The 18,708-nt window shown below is 48.2% G+C and overlaps 1 protein-coding gene across 2 annotated transcripts in view; it reads left to right on the forward strand.

Annotated features, from left to right (window-relative positions):
- Positions 1 to 18,708, forward strand: part of ets1 (v-ets avian erythroblastosis virus E26 oncogene homolog 1) — an 81,838-nt gene that overhangs the window by 43,554 nt on the left and 19,576 nt on the right. For both annotated transcript variants that reach the window (XM_084326425.1, XM_084326426.1), the window contains one exon: positions 18,525 to 18,644. In XM_084326425.1, the coding sequence (XP_084182551.1) occupies positions 18,525 to 18,644 (120 nt within the window). The remainder of the gene's footprint in view (positions 1 to 18,524; positions 18,645 to 18,708) is intronic.

Consider the following 18,708-nt stretch of genomic DNA (forward strand, 5'->3'; position numbering starts at 1 on the left):
ACTGCTCTGTGTACATGGGTCAGACTGGGGCTGCCAAGGAGCAGTTCACAACATCACACAAGCTCTCTCTCTCTCTCTTTCTCTTTCTCTTTCTCTTTCTCTCTCTAAACTCACTCACTCACTCACTCACTCACTCACTCACTCACTCACTCACTCACTCACTCACTCACTCACTCACTCACTCACTCACTCACTCACTCACTCACTGTTCTGTTGTCTGGTGTGATCAGGACCCACTAGATGTCTGTTCCGCTAGTGACCTAGGCATCCTCCACTCTTTGTGAGCCAGATAGGAAACGGTGACGTTCTCCTCCTTGTGTTCCAGCCAGGCAAGCGTGGCATCAGGTAACATGACAGGCTCTTTGTCCGCTGGCTGTCGAAAGGGTTAAGTGCCCTTTACAAAGCCAGGGCGCATTCACTGTTGTCTAGTCAGTGGGTTGTGAAAGTAGCACTCTGAGTGGACATGGCTACTCTAGTTTCAACAAGTATTGGGTTTTAGCAATGTGCGACCTATAGATGCTGGTGCTTTGGTATGTCTCACCCCCCCCACCACCCTGCATGCACACTCTCTCTCTCACACTCACACTCACACTCACACACACATTTCACTAACAACAAGCGCAAGTAGTTTGAAGCCCACCTCACTGTGTAGGCTCCTACTACTCCTGCCTTATTACAGTTTTTCTCTTGTGATGGAAGCTAGTGCGGCTAGTCTCAGTTTCCCCAAGCCCTTTACTCTAAGTGAGGTAAGACCTTTTAAAAGTGTTCGCACACCACCAAGGTTAGAGGTGCACCCAAACAAAGCTTCTTATATTCCGCCAAGCTTCAGTTCGGCGTGTTTTTCACCTGTGGACACACAGCAGGTTTTGTGATACTTGGGTACAACACGAGACAACGGTAGCTTATTATTCAAAGTACCATGTAGCCATAACAAGAACTGTGAGCTCAAAAGAGAGATGAGCTGCAGAGATAAGAGAGATGACCTAAAAAACGGAATGTGTGAGATTGCAGAATAAAACAGCTTTTTCTCCAGGTAGCTGAAAAGGTATCTTTCTTTTTCTTCTCTTTCTCCTCCTCATTCTCCTTCCCTTCCTCCTCGCAGTATTTCTTAAAAACTTTGGTTTTCACTTAAATATATATATTTTTTGCTGTTAATAACTTGGTCTATATTTACTTGTAGATCATTTACAATAGAAGGAGGCGTTTGGAGTCTTGTTTTGAGTGTGAGTGAGTTGTCCCAGTTTTAACGCTCCTTTTATTCATCGGGTCTGGAGGTCGGGGTTCAGCGACTGACAGGAATTTTCTGAGCCTGCTCTGCTGGGTGGGATGGATGGAGGGAGGGAGGTAGGGACGGAGGGAGGTAGGGAAGGAGGGAGGGAGGGAGGGAGGGTTCTCTTTTATCTGATTAAGACGCTGTTGCTTGTCATAACTGGCATGCCTGACGCTTCCACTGGGAGCCCTTATAAGGCACATTCTAACGACCATGCCACCCACCAACACACACCGCTCTTACACACACACACATACTGTACATGTTCATTCACTCACTCACCCACTCACTCAAGCGTGCAGAGGCCATACCACACACGGGGCTCTCCAAAAACGCTTCAAACCTTGCCTCTCCCATAATGCCCACAGGTTGGCGTAGAAGTGTACTTTCCTTCAGGGCACAGTGTGTTACATAAGGGCCTGGTTTGTTGGTGTCAGCACTCCTTCAGTGGTGCTGTGTGTAATGCAATGCCCATGTTTGAGTGTACATGGCTGCCTGGCAGCTGTGCAAACAGCGTTTGGGTGATCCGACCTCCTCTCATGTGGCTCGTCGATTCGCCGGGCCAAGCGGAGCAAACAGGTACATTTTTTCATCCAATCTGTACCGTGTCGAGACACGAGCAATATGTTGACCGGATCAAAACCTTGATGGTTGGTAATAGCTACCGTACTTTTCGCACTATAAGCTGCACCTGACTATAAGCCGCAGCAGCTAAATTGAATGATGTGTACATATATAAGCCGCACTGGACTATAAGCCGCATGTGTTTTAATGTTTAATTACCATATGTAAGGAGTGGAGCCTGTGGCTTAATTTGACTCAACACGGGAAACCTCACGCGGCCCGGACACGGAAAGGATTGACAGATTGATTGCTCTTTCTCGATTCTGTGAGTGGTGGTGCATGGCCGTTCTTATATTGAGCTTTAAGTTCCCACCTCTACAGAGAATGACTCCCATTGGGACACAATACTGTCGGACAAATAACATTAACTCATTTACAAGTTGTATTAAGTTTAGCAAATAAGGGAACAGATAAATAACATTTCAATGCAGTAAAAAAAGCAATATTTCGATTTTCGGGTTTTGTCCACATATAAGCCGCACCGTTATATAAGCCGCAGGGTCGAAAAATGGGGAAAAAAGCCGCGGCTTATGGTCCGAAAAGTACGCTAGTTGTGCCTGACCTGTATGTCATTAGCCGGTGTTTGACTGGGCTGAGGTGATGAGGTGATGCCCAGAGGCAGGGCTCCTTCCAGGCATAACACTGGTAATACCTACTGAACGTGTTGGTAGTAGGGCCAGCACAAAGTCTAGTTGTAAAATCACTTAAACGGACATTCAGCACAACACATTCCTTATGTTTAGCTGCAACCAGCAGCTCTATAGCTCGATTGGTCGGTCCACAAACATTTCCTCACCCTCTAGCAGCCACATGTTTGGCCCTAGGAGTCTGAAATTGGGCATAGAGGTCAAGTGTGTGTGTTCATGTCAATTGGGTAAAAGGGCAAAGATTTAGCAGCTAATTGCGAATTTGCGCTTGTTTTTAAATTTCATTACCACCCCCTTTTTTGTGTATTCTATTCAAATTGAATACATGTCTATTCTATACTGTGTATTATGTTTTGCGATGGTGCAGAAGTGTGTTTTAGTGCTGTGCCATCGCAGGAGAAATCCATCCCTGCATTTAACAATGCTACTAAGTGTTATTGTGCTTTTTACCATCGAGTGCTTCGTGATTAACCTGGAATCGGCAAGCCAAGTTAGATATCTAATTTAATAAGTTTATATCTAATGAGTAGATATAAGTGGCATGAATGATGATTTGTATAATATATCTTTGAAGATGGTCACGTTCACTGGTGTTTGCTCTCCTCTCTCTCTCACATCTCTTCTTCCTCCCAGTGATGAACATGATACACAATGATTTTAAACCTTTATTAAAACTCGAAAGGCAACTGAGGTTTCCCTCATTTACAGAATGTAAATGTAGTGTACATACAGAAATAAGCAAAAATTCATTCACACAGCATATCAATAACACAACAAGACAAGGGTAGACAAAAGCAAGGATAACAAATCAATTAAAACATTAGTGATCAAGGTCTTAAACTCTGCAACAGAGGGGAGAATCTCAAGCTTTAAGGAATGTGGAGTTTATTCCATGAGCTAGAGGGGCATCATAGCAAAATGCAGATTTACCCTGTTCCGATGAAACTCAGGGGACCATAGGTTCCAAAATTCCATTCCAATAATGGACAATAAGGGCCTTAAAAATAAACAAATAACATGTTTGTTGCACCTCTCCGTCAGAGAGGGCCAACCAATCTTCTCATAAGATGATTTATAAAATTAAATTAAAAAAATTGCAAGTCGCACTGATGCTAATTATAATTTTTAGTAGCATCATCTAAAAGATTGGTAGCAATCTGGAGCCCTTGACAGAGGGCATGCCCAGTGTCGTCAATGGGAACTTCTTAAAAATCCTCATGCTGGACAGCCTTCTCAACAGGCTGCGGATACCAGTGAAGTGGTAGTCTGTGTGTATCCACACAATGACCGCCTCTCTCTCTCTCTCTCTCTCTCTCTCTCTCTCTCTCTCTCTCTCTCTCTCTCTCTCTCTCTCTCGTTTGACTCAGTGATGTCACTCTTTCACATCAAATGGGTTATCCCCTCGTTCATTGAGTTAGTCAGTCTGTCGTTCATTCATAACCCATTCGTTCCTTGGTCCTCAGTCGTGCCCATATAAACAGAAAAACATTCTGGTGCGTGGGCCCTATCAGGATGTCTCTCTGGTGACTACACGCCTTAATTTTGCCTCATAAAGCTTAGTCATAAAACGAAGCATGTTAGTGCCAGATACATCACCGTGCTAAATGAGTAGCATATGGAGAGAGAGAGAGAGACAGGAGACGGAGAGACAGGCAGAGAGAGAGAGAGAGACAGACAGACAGGCAGGCAGAGAGGGAGACAGACGGTTAGGGAGAGAGAGACAATAGCAAGGTGTGGCCCATATGGCAGTGTTGAAAAGTACCATACATGTGGAATTATGTCCTGAAGGTCTAATTCAGTTGTGTCCACTTTTCTTTTTTGCTTCCATATTCAACATCATCTAAATCATGAACTATTATTCAGAGATGAGGACTTGATATGAGGATAATTAGAGGGGAACAAAACTGTCTCATTAAAATATTTCCCCAGCAATTATAGTCCTTTTGTGCTCCTCACGTCACCCCCATTCTCAAAAGAGACAGCAACCAAAACAAATATAATCATGTTCCCGGGCAAAACATGTTTTTTTTGTTTGTTTTTTAAGCAGCTCTCTCAACTCGTTCAGCCACCCCCCCCCCCCCCCCCCCCCCCCCTCCTCTCTCTCTATTGCTCTGTGTGTGTTTCCATCCTCTCTGCCAGCCACATGAGTTTCTCCCACGTCACCTTGGTCCTTGATGTGGCGTCTTCCTGGTGTGTGCCCCTGTCTCATCCCCAGCCATTCCTCATTTGTAGTCACTGAGTCAGAGCGACAGACGCCTGCCGCGCCACACGCCGCTGGTTGACTGGCTGGTTGACTGGCTGACTGGCTGACTGGTTGACTGGTTTCTCTTACCGCAGGCTTCCCTCCTCTCCATGTTACCCCACATAACCACTACGGCTGGGAGCCCTAATGGACCTCATGTTGACTCCATGCTTCCCCAAAATGGCTCCACACAGCCGCCCACGCATTTCACCATTACCCCATGTGCATTGCAACTATTTTGGGCCCCTCTGCTCTCTGTTGCTATTACTGTTTTTATGGTTCCATGTTTGGGAGCTGCGTTTCCCATAATGTCAAGGAAACTGGGCATGTTTAGAAACGAGCCTGCTTTAAGAATCAGTCTATGGCCCTGAAAGACTCTGGGTTTGTTTCACCGATGATGTTCAGCCGCCCAGAACGAGGCTGGGTCGGTGTTTTCGTTCAGCGCATGTGGCCCAGATTTCTTCCGTTTTCCCTTTTGTGTGCATTTTCTGCAGGCCACCTGTTTTTGGAGTCAGCAGCATACATGGTGTGCTGTTTTTGTAATCAGGCGAACAAATGTCCCACAAGCCATAGCCACAGACAGTATGTATGTCAACGAGTCACACTGACGAGCAGATCAGAGAGAGAGAGCAATAAGGAAAGTATCCCTCTGAGTCGGAGGCGGGCTGTTGCACTGCAGGTGAGACTCTGTGGCATTTCTCACAGTGACCTGAACCCCAGTGACGCACACTCAGATGGGAGGCACATGTTCTTTGGCTGCCATATAGGGAGGCTGAGGGCTGGGACTGAGACTTGGGCTAAAATGAGGCTGGAGCTGGGGCTAGGCCTTGGGTTGGAACTGCAGCTGGAGGTGGGTCTTGGGCTGGAGGTGGGACTGGGACCTGGGCTGGAGGTGGGTCTAGGACTGGGACCTGGGCTGGAGGTGGGTCTAGGACTGGGACCTGGGCTGGAGGTGGGTCTAGGACTGGAACCTGGGCTGGAGGTGGGTCTAGGACTGGGACCTGGGCTGGAGGTGGGTCTAGGACTGGGACCTGGGCTGGAGGTGGGACTAGGACTGGGACCTGGGCTGGAGGTGGGTCTAGGACTGGGACCTGGGCTGGAGGTGGGTCTAGGACTGGGACCTGGGCTGGAGGTGGGTCTAGGACTGGGACCTGGGCTGGAGGTGGGACTAGGACTGGGACCTGGGCTGGCACTTAACCAGAGTTAAGGCTGACAGTGTTTCTAGCAAGGAGAGTGAGAGCAGCTGGATTCCTTTGTTCTGGCCTGGTCCTTACACTATCTGCATATTTGTGATTTGTGAATAAGTGGCCTGTTGCCGACTACAATTACCTCCAGGCGTCTGCAGTGGGCCCAAGGGCCGCCACGTAATGAGAACTTGACTTTGACACCGTTCGCTTCCACAAATGCTGCAGTGCTGGTGTGGGATACAGTCGTCTGCCTGCTTCTCATGCAGGGCCATTAGTGAGGCCCAGCCTCAGACCCTCTTGTTTGTTTTATGAGGACCAGCGAGGCAACAATGACAAATGTTGAGCAAATGAGAGAATTTTCCTTGATCGCCTAATTGCCTGCGTCATGTCCAGTCACATGTACAGCTCTGCGCTGCTATCCCCTGAAGTGCAGTCATTCTTTGATAGCATGAGTCATGGCGATTCTGTGTGTGCGAGTGCAAACATGATCGTGTGTGTGTGTGTGTGTGCTCATCTATTAAATGTCATCTATTATTGCAATATAGCGAGTAGTATTTTTCCACAGTTATCAATCCAGTGTTGCATCTTTTGATCGGCACACGCAACCAAATCTGAAACATAACTTTGTTTGCGAAAGACACACACACACACACACACACACACACACACACACACACACACACACACACACACACACACACACACACACACACACACACACACACACACACACACACACACACACACACACACACACACACATATCTTAGTCTGGAGACGAGTTTAAAATAGAGCTAATTTATCTTCTTGAGCTGGAACCATTTTGCCCGCTTGGGCCGCAAGTCATTTTTGGTCACATTAGAGGAACACAAGAAAGCTGTGAGAAGCACATTTGCGATTGTAAAACGGCAGAGGAATGCGAGGCACGCAACATGAAAACTGTGCGGTCTGGCGGGAATTAATCTATCCGAGAATCCATATGTCGCACATAGTTTGCCTTCAAACAGAGCAGCAAGCATTTGGTTGTTACTGTATGATGTATAATTACATCCAGCACTTAAACACCGCCTACACGCTTATACCGTCACAAGAAAGAACAGCGGGTATGAGTGGATATTCCACGGATTCGTGTGTGAATCTTAATCTCTATTCTTTCCCACACGATTCCCCCCCCCCCCTTTGTAAAATCTCCCCGGTCGAGGAATGTTGCACTTTGGACAGAAAAATGGGACAAGCACAGAGTTATGTGGAAAAAATGCAAAGGAGAGAGTAAACTGTTTGTCAGATAACGTTGTGTGTTTGGTTTAATGCCTAAACAGTCCCCACGGAGCATCCCCTCTCTGTTTACAGCAGTGATGGAGCCTGGGATGGCCACTCTTAGCATGGCTCAGCCAGACACCACCTGCACGCTACAGAACACCCCCTTCCGTCTGCCCATCACGGAGAACGTGCATACAGACCTGTGTGCCGTACAGTACAATGTACAGGTGATTCAACTGGGTATGAAATATATTAGACTAGTACTACTGGGTGTAGTGCTAATCAGATGTATGTACAGAGTTGTAGTATTAATATGTACAGTGATGTAGGTATAAAGACACTATGGTATATATAGTAAGTCATACTGGCCAGCAGCGTAACTAGTAAGAGTAAGTAAGGGATATGTACAACACTTGGGAGAACAATGCTGACACGGCCCTGGTCAGGGTTCTGCAGCAGTGAGGCAGAGAGAGGCCGATGGGACACCACAATAAAAATATGTTGTCTCCTCATTTTCGCAGAGCATCTCGGAACCCGTGGAAACTATTCGAGTTCTGTCTCTGGTGTGGTCTGAGACGGGCCTTAGTCTTGCTTGTAGGGCTGCAACGATTAGATGAAAAATCGTCGACAAGAAATTGTTGCGTCGATTAGTCATTAAAAAATTATGAAAATATAATTTTTTTTTTTTTTTTTTTTGCACTACCTATCTTTGTGAAAGTGGCTTCTCAGCTCTGGTCCAGCCAGCTGAAGACTTCTTAGCTTAACATAACAGACCGACAGTAGGGGTGGACGGTATGGTCTAAAATTTATATCACGGTATAATTTGAAGCATAGACGGTAACGGTATATATCACGGTATCATCGTTTTTGATAAAATTTTTTTTTTTATTTTATATAATTTTTTTTTTTTTATAAAATATATATATTATATAATTAGACTTGTACTGGTATTATCTGCGAGACATCGCCACCACGCAACAAGCTCCCCTGTCTGTGTGTACTCTAGTAGCCTCCAGCTACGGCCAGAATTCTCCGGAGCTGCACCTGGACCTATACTCGAGTAGCCTCGAGCAGAGCTACGGCCAGGATTCTCCGGCGCTGCACCTGGACCCTATTGTATTGGTATTATAACGTTAGCAAGCCCTCAGCTCGAATACGCATCGAATCAGTGTTATAAGACATTGTACGCATCGAATCAGTGTTATAAGACATTGATATCATGAGCTATCTGTAGCTACTGCATATATAACGTTAATACAACGCCTCAGTGAATTATTTAGTTCAATGGGACATTTCGTTTTGAACGGTGAACTAACTTGTGTTAACGTGAGCTAACAGGTAGCATACACGTCTCTAGTACTAGACTTTGTGGAGCGTTTGTTGATGTCAGGAGCTATCGGTAGCTGGCCGACTAGATACCGTTCGGTTAGACAATGCCCCATCATGTATTAAACTAAAAGTGAATAGTTGACTGGGTCATTTTGTAACGGTAGCTAAGCTAACGTTAGCTCAGGGAGACGCCGACAGCTCCCGTGTCCCGTCCCACTAGACTACTAGACCCGTGTTTACATGCGTGCGGTAGGGGCTGGCACGCCCACTGCGCGAAGCCTCCTAAATAACTTTTTCCAGTTCGCACATATCTATTATCTATGACTAATTCTATCTATTTTTAGGGGCAAATGCCAGTGAAATAGTCGCGCTGTGGTTACATGACGTCATTGCTATTTTAGAGCTGCACTACCGGTTACACGGTATACTCAAAATCCATACCGTAGAGCAAATTCATACCGTTTATACCGTATACCGTTTATACCGTCCACCCCTAACCGACAGTAAGTTTGGGGGAACTAATGGGATAACTGGGGATGTTGTTTGGTCCTGACAAGAGTCTCAAAGCAACTCTGATGTCATGCTCAATGTCCAATCTGTTCCTCTGCTCTGTCTTCAGCTGGACCAGAGCTGAGAAGCCACTTTCAAAAAGATAGGTAGTGCAAAAAAAAAAACTATTTGTTTATATAATTGTTTTTCGATTAGTCGACTAATCGAAAAAAATAATCGACAGATTAGTCGACTACCAAAATAGTCATTAGTTGCAGCCCTACTTGCTTGGCTTGAGTACGTTTCCCACGTTCTTTGTCTGATTCAGCAGATCTGAGGGTTATAATTGTGAAACAGTATAGCATCTTTCCTAAGGGGTAGAGAACTGGCACATTGCGTAATGGTCCGTCGTTGCAATACATTGGTATTGAGCAATCAGTAGCTACTCCTTTTCTAAGAACACATACCTAAAAAACCATGCTTTAAAAAAATATTCCGCTAGATGAACTATGATCACGAGCAGCAAAGTGTGTAGGCAGTTTCAGCGGTTAGCATGAAAAGAGACCTAATAGCAAAGAACAAATACTTAGTTGACAAAAAAAAAAAAAGTCCGATGGTAGAGACTTTCTTCCTATATTTTCCCTCGTCCCTCCTTGATAAAGTGGGGAATTTCCAGCGAGCTTTCTGCCGGGACACACTGCTCACGAGGCACCGTAAGGGATCAAGTCAAACTTCAGGGCTAATGTCATCATAACACAAGACCTGAGACTACGGCGTAAACAATAGAAAGGAGTTAATGCACTCATATCATAAGCTAATGTGATTCTGAGATAGATAGAGCGAGCTAGAGAGAGACGGAGAAGAAGGAGAGGGAGAAAGACAGACGGAGCCAAAGCAGCTATGGGGGCATTAGTCTGAAGCACTTACTGCCTCAGTAGTGCGAGTGTCTGTGGTGGTGCTCCTGGAGCACTCTCTCTGTTTTTATGGCTGAAGAGAGAGAGTCGTCAGCAGTAGCAGCAGAGCGCCCCACGCAGCCTCTTACACCACCACAGGCTTGTACTGCAAGAGGGCGGCCAAAAGACAGTGGTGACGGCCCAAGAATAGAGCCTGTGTTTCAGCACCGCTGAGCCGGGATGGCGGGATAGCCCCGGGCCTGCGCACTGTCCACAGAGTGACGCTCGGACTGGTTCTGGTGTGGGTCTGCCCTTAGTGTGGCCTGGGTCTGGCCTTAGTTGGCCTGGGTCTGGTGTGGGTCTGCCCTTAGTGTGGCCTGGGTCTGGCCTTAATGTGGCCTGGGTCTGGTGTGGGTCTGCCCTTAGTGTGGCCTGGGTCTGGTGTGGGTCTGCCCTTAGTGTGACCTGGGTCTGGCCTTAATGTGGCCTGGGTCTGGTGTGGGTCTGCCCTTAGTGTGGCCTGGGTCTGGTGTGGGTCTGCCCTTAATGTGGCCTGGGTCTGGTGTGGGTCTGCCCTTAGTGTGGCCTGGGTCTGGCCTTAATGTGGCCTGGGTCTGGTGTGGGTCTGCCCTTAGTGTGGCCTGGGTCTGGTGTGGGTCTGCCCTTAATGTGGCCTGGGTCTGGTGTGGGTCTGCCCTTAGTGTGGCCTGGGTCTGGTGTGGGTCTGGCCTTAATGTGGCCTGGGTCTGGTGTGGGTCTGCCCTTAGTGTGGCCTGGGTCTGGTGTGGGTCTGCCCTTAGTGTGGCCTGGGTCTGGTGTGGGTCTGGCCTTAATGTGGCCTGGGTCTGGTGTGGGTCTGGCCTTAATGTGGCCTGGGTCTGGTGTGGGTCTGGCCTTAATGTGGCCTGGGTCTGGTGTGGGTCTGCCCTTAGTGTGGCCTGGGTCTGGTGTGGGTCTGGCCTTAATGTGGCCTGGGTCTGGTGTGGGTCTGGCCTTAATGTGGCCTGGGTCTGGTGTGGGTCTGCCCTTAGTGTGGCCTGGGTCTGGTGTGGGTCTGCCCTTAGTGTGGCCTGGGTCTGGTGTGGGTCTGCCCTTAGTGTGGCCTGGGTCTGCCCTTAGTGTGGCCTGGGTCTGGCCTTAATGTGGCCTGGGTCTGGTGTGGGTCTGGCCTTAGTGTGGCCTGGGTCTGGTGTGGGTCTGCCCTTAGTGTGGCCTGGGTCTGGTGTGGGTCTGGCCTTAGTGTGGCCTGGGTTTGGTGTGGGTCTGCCCTTAGTGTGGCCTGGGTCTACCCTTAATGTGGCCTGGGTCTGGTGTGGGTCTGCCCTTAGTGTGGCCTGGGTCTGGTGTGGGTCTGCCCTTAGTGTGGCCTGGGTCTGGTGTGGGTCTACCCTTAATGTGGCCTGGGTCTGGTGTGGGTCTGCCCTTAGTGTGGCCTGGGTCTGGTGTGGGTCTGCCCTTAGTGTGGCCTGGGTCTGGCCTTAATGTGGCCTGGGTCTGGTGTGGGTCTGCCCTTAGTGTGGCCTGGGTCTGGTGTGGGTCTGCCCTTAGTGTGGCCTGGGTCTGGTGTGGGTCTGCCCTTAGTGTGGCCTGGGTCTGGCCTTAGTGTGGCCTGGGTCTGGTGTGGGTCTGCCCTTAGTGTGGCCTGGGTCTGGTGTGGGTCTGCCCTTAGTGTGGCCTGGGTCTGGTGTGGGTCTGCCCTTAGTGTGGCCTGGGTCTGGCCTTAGTGTGGCCTGGGTCTGGTGTGGGTCTGCCCTTAGTGTGGCCTGGGTCTGGTGTGGCTTCGGCCCCACGGTCGGGTTCTTGCGTATCCACCACCGCTTCTATTCCAGGCGCTTGGCATTGAAATGGAAATCCAAACAGAGGAGTGGCTGGTGTAGAACAAGCAGCCCTCTCAACACCAGACTTAACCCCCCTCCTCCTCTGTAGCCCCCCCCCGCCACCGTTTCATCACCCCATGGCTGAATGGTCCCCCTTCATGTTGGCAGGGTTTATGACCTTGCTCTCTTCAGACTAGGGAGGGGGGGGGGGCTGGCAGATAGGGATCTCCATCAAAGGCTCTCTCAGATAGCACCGTCACCTCTGGACAGGGGGTCTGTCCTGGGTGGACTGGTCTCGTTTAAGGGGCTAATAACTCCTAGGAACTGACGAAGCACCTCCTCCACCTCCTCCTCTCATACAACTTGGTATGACCCCACTCATATTTACCTGTAAACATGTAGGTCGATTCACTGCAAGTCTGAAATGGTGTGTGTGTGTCTGACTGTGGGAGGGGGATCTCTAATACTTGACCTACACCTCAACCCACCACACTTCTCTTCCCCACAGGAAGTGGCATCCTAGCCACACGAAATATACCCTAGAATTGTTAAATTTGCATCTAGACAGAAATAAATCAGCGCTTTTATGGCCAAGAAGAATTTCACTTGTCAAACACCCATTGTTGAATAGCCCCATAGATGTCACTCGCATTTTAATCACAAACCCACTCACTATCTGACACACGCACGCACACACAGTCACACATACACAGACACACCGCCACACAGTCTAAACTCTAAAGCGCTATTTATAGCTGGGTGGCCTGATAGAAAGCATATTGTCTCCTGGTTGTTGGGCCTCGTTGCCTGCTCCGTGTGTATGGTTGCATCATTGGGAGCGGAGGCTGCAGCTTTATGAATGAACACAGTCTCTGCCAGAGGCTGGGATATGGCATGGAGCCCACTGTGATGTCACTCACTGCACTGCCCGGGAGGAGAGAGAGAGAGGGAGCTCTGTGAGACTTCCCATTTATCCCTCTCTCTCTCTCCATCTCTCTATATCTCTCTTTCTGTCTCTGTCACTCACTCTCGCTCTCTTTCTGTATCCGTTTGTCTCTCTCTCTCTCTCTCTCTCTCTCTCTCTCTCTCTCTCTCTCTCTCTCTCTCTCTCTCTCTCTCTCTCTCTCTTGTATCTATGTCTGTCACTTTATCTCTCTATCTCCCTCTCTCTTTCTGCATCTACAGTAACAGTATGTCTCTGTCACTCTATCTCTCTCTCTCTCTGTCTCATACTTATCCCCCTCTTCCTCTCGGTCACACCTCCAGTTGTCTCTCTCGCAGACACAACTCACAAACTCTCTCTCTCTCTGTCTCTTTCTTTCTCTGGTACACACTACTTTCCATCTCTCTTCCCATCTCTCACTCACCTCTGTATTTATCTCACATACACATCTCTCTCCCTCCCTCTCTATTTGTCACATACACTTATCTTACTCTCTCTCTCTCTCTCCTCCCCCCTTCTCCCTCTCTTTCTGTCTGGTCCTTCTGTCCTGTGATCAGCTCACATTACAACCCCATGAGTCACTCCTCTGCTCAATCTCCCCTCCCCCCCCCCCCCCCCTACCCTGCCCCTCCTTATCCCTGCCTTGCCCTGCCTGACCCAACCCTGCAGTTCTTATGGGTCCTGGCCCCAGCCGCAAAAAATCCCAATTTCACGCCCTTGCTCTGGCGCACAGGCGAAGAAGGCTGCTAATTTGGTTCATGTGTGTGTATGTGTGTGTATGTGTGTGTGAGTGTGTGTGTGTGAGTGTGTGAGAGAGAGAGAGAGAGAGAGAGAGAGAGGGAGAGGGAGAGAGAGTGTGTGTGAAAGAGAGAGAGGGAGACAGTTTAACAGCTCCCTCCTGGATGGCCAAGGTGCAGAGTGGAACCTGCACCTTGGGTGGGTGGGGGTGGGGTTAAAAGGGGAAGGCTCACAGTCTCTCGACATGCATCCCAGGGGACGGATATCACAGTCGCACTCAGAGCACCACTCACGTGCATTACTCATATGATGATGACAGCGGATGATCAATAGCTTTTACTGTACATCTAGACTCCCTACACCGATCTCACTTCATCAATGGCTCTCTAGGACGAGATGGATTGATGGATTATTCCCACTTTACGTTTTCAGGCGATACAAGTTTTGTTCCATGCATCTCGCGACGGATGCTCTTATTGCCCACTTGGCATTCTTAGGCGATGCTCGCGTGGTTCCATATTTCTCACTCGGAGTTGGACGTTCTTTTCACCCACTTTACATAATATATGGTGATATAAGTTTCATATTTCATCTCCATATTTCAGAACGGACATTCTGTTCTAAACATGAATCTCATATAACCTCGCTCACGATTTATGTCACGCCATCCTGTGCCCACACAGCTAAATGGATAGGCCTCAGTTTGTGTGGACAGATCCCTGCCATCTAAAGCGGAAGCTGGTGGCTTTGCGGATGCTTTAACGCTCTGTGATTCTGACCCTGCTGTAGCTAATGGGACTCCCAGGCATTGAAACCCTATCAGGACTTCATCATTTACTAGAGATTGTCGAGATCCAAGCCAGCCTTTCTGACTAATGGAGGTACACTTTACATTAGCTGTCTCCATAGATAATTGTCATGTGGATGGACCGTTCTCCTTGGAGAAAGATGATGACTCTCTTATCGATTCTAGTTGATTATAGGGATGTGCGTTGAGACTAATAGAGGCCTTGCACGGAATGTTTGCGTAGTTCTCGGTCGCTATGTGCAAAGTAATGGTTGCTATCTGTTGATATATGAGAAATATATCAACAGAAATATAATAATTTGGTGTCTTATTACTGGATCTTTGTAAACAAGTCACAGTACAACTTGTTTTCCACTGCACAGAAATAATTTTCATTTTAAAGTGGTTACCAACGGTTACAGGCAGCCATATTGGAAGAAACGGAACTACACAAGCATTCCGTGCAAGGCTTCTATTTCACTAATGTTTAATTCCATGTAATGAATGACCAATTACTCAAAAAGATATATATAAAATGCCTAAATCGGACGACTGGGTAGTGTAAAGGTAAAAGCACTCGCTGCGGAGATCGGGGTTCAATTCCCGGTAGCGGTACTTCTGGCTTTGTCAGACATTCCAACGAACACAATTGGCAGTGTTTGCACGTTGGAAGCTGCTGGGGTATTAGTCCTACAGAATCTACAGATGACAGTGTAGCTCTGTCGAATCTTGCCATATAAGTTAAACAGTGGACTCCACATACAGTGTATTCCAAACGGCTGTACATTTCTAACAACAAAACGAGCTAACATATAAGGTTGCGAGGAGCCAGGGTTGCGTTCAAGAGCAGCATTTGATAAAGCTTCGACTGGTATACAAAATAGTTTAACCTGCTAGTATTTCCGGTGTTGACTACTATAGCATGTGCAGCGACGTTCAAACATGTAGTTGATTAATCACTCACTTTTGTTTTAGTCGATCAAGATTATTTTTTGTCGATTAGTTATTTTTTACAGGCCCCCCCCCCCCCCCCCCCCATGCTGAATGACTTATTAACTGAAAAATAATAAGTACTAGAATTAAAGAGGCCCCTCTCCACTATTGTATGTCTTTGGGAAGCCGTACTATGCACTACAGCAGATATCCGCACATCAAGTCTCTGGTTATCTTGATATTTTAAAGTTGTCATCTGGTTAATGTCTTTTTTAATTATTTACCAGAATTGAATGAAGTTATGTTGATTTATAATTATAATTTGGTAATTGGGCTTTGTTTTGCATTCTATCTGGAAAAAATAATACCATGTTAAAAAAATAATACTAATGGTATTAGTTCATGTTTTAGATATACATTATGTATGTATCTTTAGGTAAATGGTTTGCGTTTACATAGTGCTTTTATCCAAAGCGCTTTACAACTTATGCCTCTCATTCACTCACACATCCGACGGCGGAGGCAAGGTACCGACCAAACCTTCGGGTTTTCGGACGACCGCTCTACCTCTGCTATCGGCCCCATGAGCTCCGTTTGCAAAGCGAGGCGGGACCGGCGCTACAGGCTTTGATGTCGAGGCGGAGGGTGAAGTGTAGCCGTTTATTTGAGATGGATCGGGTGGAGTTTTGTAAATAAAACGAGATTAAAAGATAAAATAATACAACAAGATAAAAACAAGGGGATCGTGGTGATAATATACTGTGATATGAATGGCGGGTCATACGGTGCCCAGCCCTAGTTGTCAGGCCAGAGGGTGTTGATTGTGTCTCTGCTGGGGGATTTAGTATGAAAGCACAGTTTATGACCCGTGTGTGGGCAAGAGTGTTTGGGGCTGGGTTGATGAAAGACGGGGAGAGGGAGGGGCGCGAACGCTTTTTGAAAGTGCAGACAAACTCCACCTGATCCATCTCAAATAAACGGCCTTCGCCTCCGCCTCGACATCAAAGCCCCACAGAGACCATCTGAGCCGGTCCCATCTCCCAACTGTTTTGCAGTGTTTCGCGTGTTATCGGACGCCCCCTCCTAACAGACGGATGAGCTCAGTGGAGAGAAACATTCTGACCGCGCCAAAAAGGTGCACACAATTGTCTGCTCGGGTTTCATTTTCATAGTCAAAAGTGCCGGGTTTGTTTTGATGTGGAGAACAGTTCTTCGTCGAGGACGGTTCCTGGCGGTGGTTCTATTGAGATCTTGTTTGTTGTCTCTGTCCTCCAGATTAACATCTGCATGCAACATCTGACAGCGTTCCAGACAGCGGTGACTCTCACTTTTACCTTTTACTACAAACATGTGGCATTGATCACTGATTGATATATCTGCAGAGGTTATCGTACCCTAGAAAATGAGCTTATAGGAATGCATTTATGCACAGACGCGAAGAAAGAAGTTACAGTAAGGCAAAGTGTGAACATTCCATGTGGGCATTCGGTATAAAGAAAGAGAAAGGAACAAGTTATAGTAGACTTAATTGAATCACACAAAGTGGCAAAGTGTGAATGTTCCATTTGGGAACTCGGTAGCAAGTAAGGAAGAAAGCGAGCGAGAAAGAAAGGGCCTATAACCCTCCATTTGGGCACTCAGTTTAATGAGGCCACTTATCAGCTTTCAGCGGTTAGAGCTAGAGCGAGGGGGAGAGAGGGAGGGAGAAGAGGAGTGGGGAGAACTGATTTCTCAGATAGCCGGCCTGCCAGCCAGACAGGGGTTACACAGTGGAAGGAGGGACAGCTGTCGTGCATTCCAGACGAGGTTTAGACGTGGAGGAGTGCTGAAAGCTAGGCAACGAGCTGCGTGTTGCAGATCAAACCGCCGGCGGGGGGAAGCCAGAGGAACATCTGGGCGAAGGACGAGTGCCGCTACTTCTATGAGCGGTGCCACAAGACGTCCTCACCACCAAGCTGGGAGCCTCTTGGGATCTCTGTGAAGTCTTACCCCCCTCCCCCCTTCACACACACACGCACACACGCGCACACGCACACGCACGCGCACACGCACACGCACACACAGGGATTCCACAGGATGAAGTCACACTGTCACGTAGGGGACTCTTATAGGTTATGGTTTTGGGGCTGTTTTAAGTCTCTTTCTACAGTAGGCACTTTTTTGTGTCTCTGTTTACATGTCCTCAGAGCCTTGTCTTCAGTCTTTTTTAGCACTTGACAGTGCCAGTCCCCCGGGGTGGGGGGGGGGGGGGGGGGGGGGGGGGCTTTCCCATCCTCCCTTCATCTTCCATCTTCTGCCCCCCCCCCCCCCGTAGCCCAGTCCATCTAATTAGATCAGTGCGAGTCATCAGGCACTGTTTAAAGCCATCAAAGAGAGCTCTGTGCCCCCGCTGGGAGCCCGCTGGCTGGGAGCGGAGAACAGTGGGCCTTGTGTGTGTGTGTGTGTTTTTGCGTCCGGGACCCTCGAGACAGACAGCCCCCCCCCCCCCTCCCCCATGCCCCAAACCGCCACCAGCACAAGTGACATCATCACCTCATCCTTTAACCCCTGACCCCGGGCGTTTGACCCCACACTGGGTCGGGTGACAGTGGGTCCTCTGTGTCTTAGGGGCGACGTGGTAGGAGGGCTGGTAGGGGTCACGGTGTCACTGTTGGGCACCAGGCCCCTCTCCCTCTCTCGCACGGTCCCACCCAGGATGTGTTGTTTGTTTGTGGGATCAGGAGGATGGTCGTCTGGCAGCATACCTCTCGGCCATGGAAGCTGGAGTGTGTGCATGACATGTGCATTCTTGTGTGAGAGGTTTTGGGCCGGCGGTCAGGACTGTTGACTCACGGCAAGGCGGTCCTGGGTTTGAACCCCAGCGGGACGCCTCTCTGTGGAGTTTGCACGTTCTCCCCGTGGGTTTCCTCCCACACAGTGAAAGACATGCACGTGGGGGTCAGACTCCTACCATTGCCCAACTGGCATTAGAACTGGTTCCCTGGGCACCGGACTGTGGTTGTCCACTGCTCCTAAATAGTTATTAAATAGTTAAATGCAGAGGAGAAATCTCGAGTATATGTAAAAATGGATGTCTAATAAATGTCTATTTCTACTCTACTTTTTCATGTACCAGTATGGCATCGGTTGCCATTTAAATGGGTTGGATGCGATGCCAATATACTGTCCATGTACCATAGTCTGGGTGTAATTGTTAGCCAGAGTGCTTGATGGTTCACGGTCAGATACGGCTGTGTTTAATAGTGTTTGTGTGTCTGTCTGTGCACGCTAGTGCCTCCTCGTATACACTAAACTGCTCTCTTTCTCTGTCTCTCCTCCCCTCTTTCTCTCTCTCCCTCCCTCCCTCTCTCCTTTGTGGTGGACAGATCTGGAGTGTGGAGATGTTCCCCTGCTCACTCCAGGGAGTAAAGAGATGATGTCCCAGGCTCTGAAGGCCACCTTCAGTGGCTTTGCAAAGGAACAGCAACGGCTGGGCATTCCCAAAGGTAAAGGACTGTTAGCTAGTCAATGAAGCCCTAAAATGATCCTCTAAAAACAGTAAAACATTGT

This window comes from Notolepis coatsorum (genome assembly GCF_963971535.1).
Source record: "Notolepis coatsorum genome assembly, chromosome: 1".
NCBI lineage: Eukaryota > Metazoa > Chordata > Actinopteri > Aulopiformes > Paralepididae > Notolepis > Notolepis coatsorum.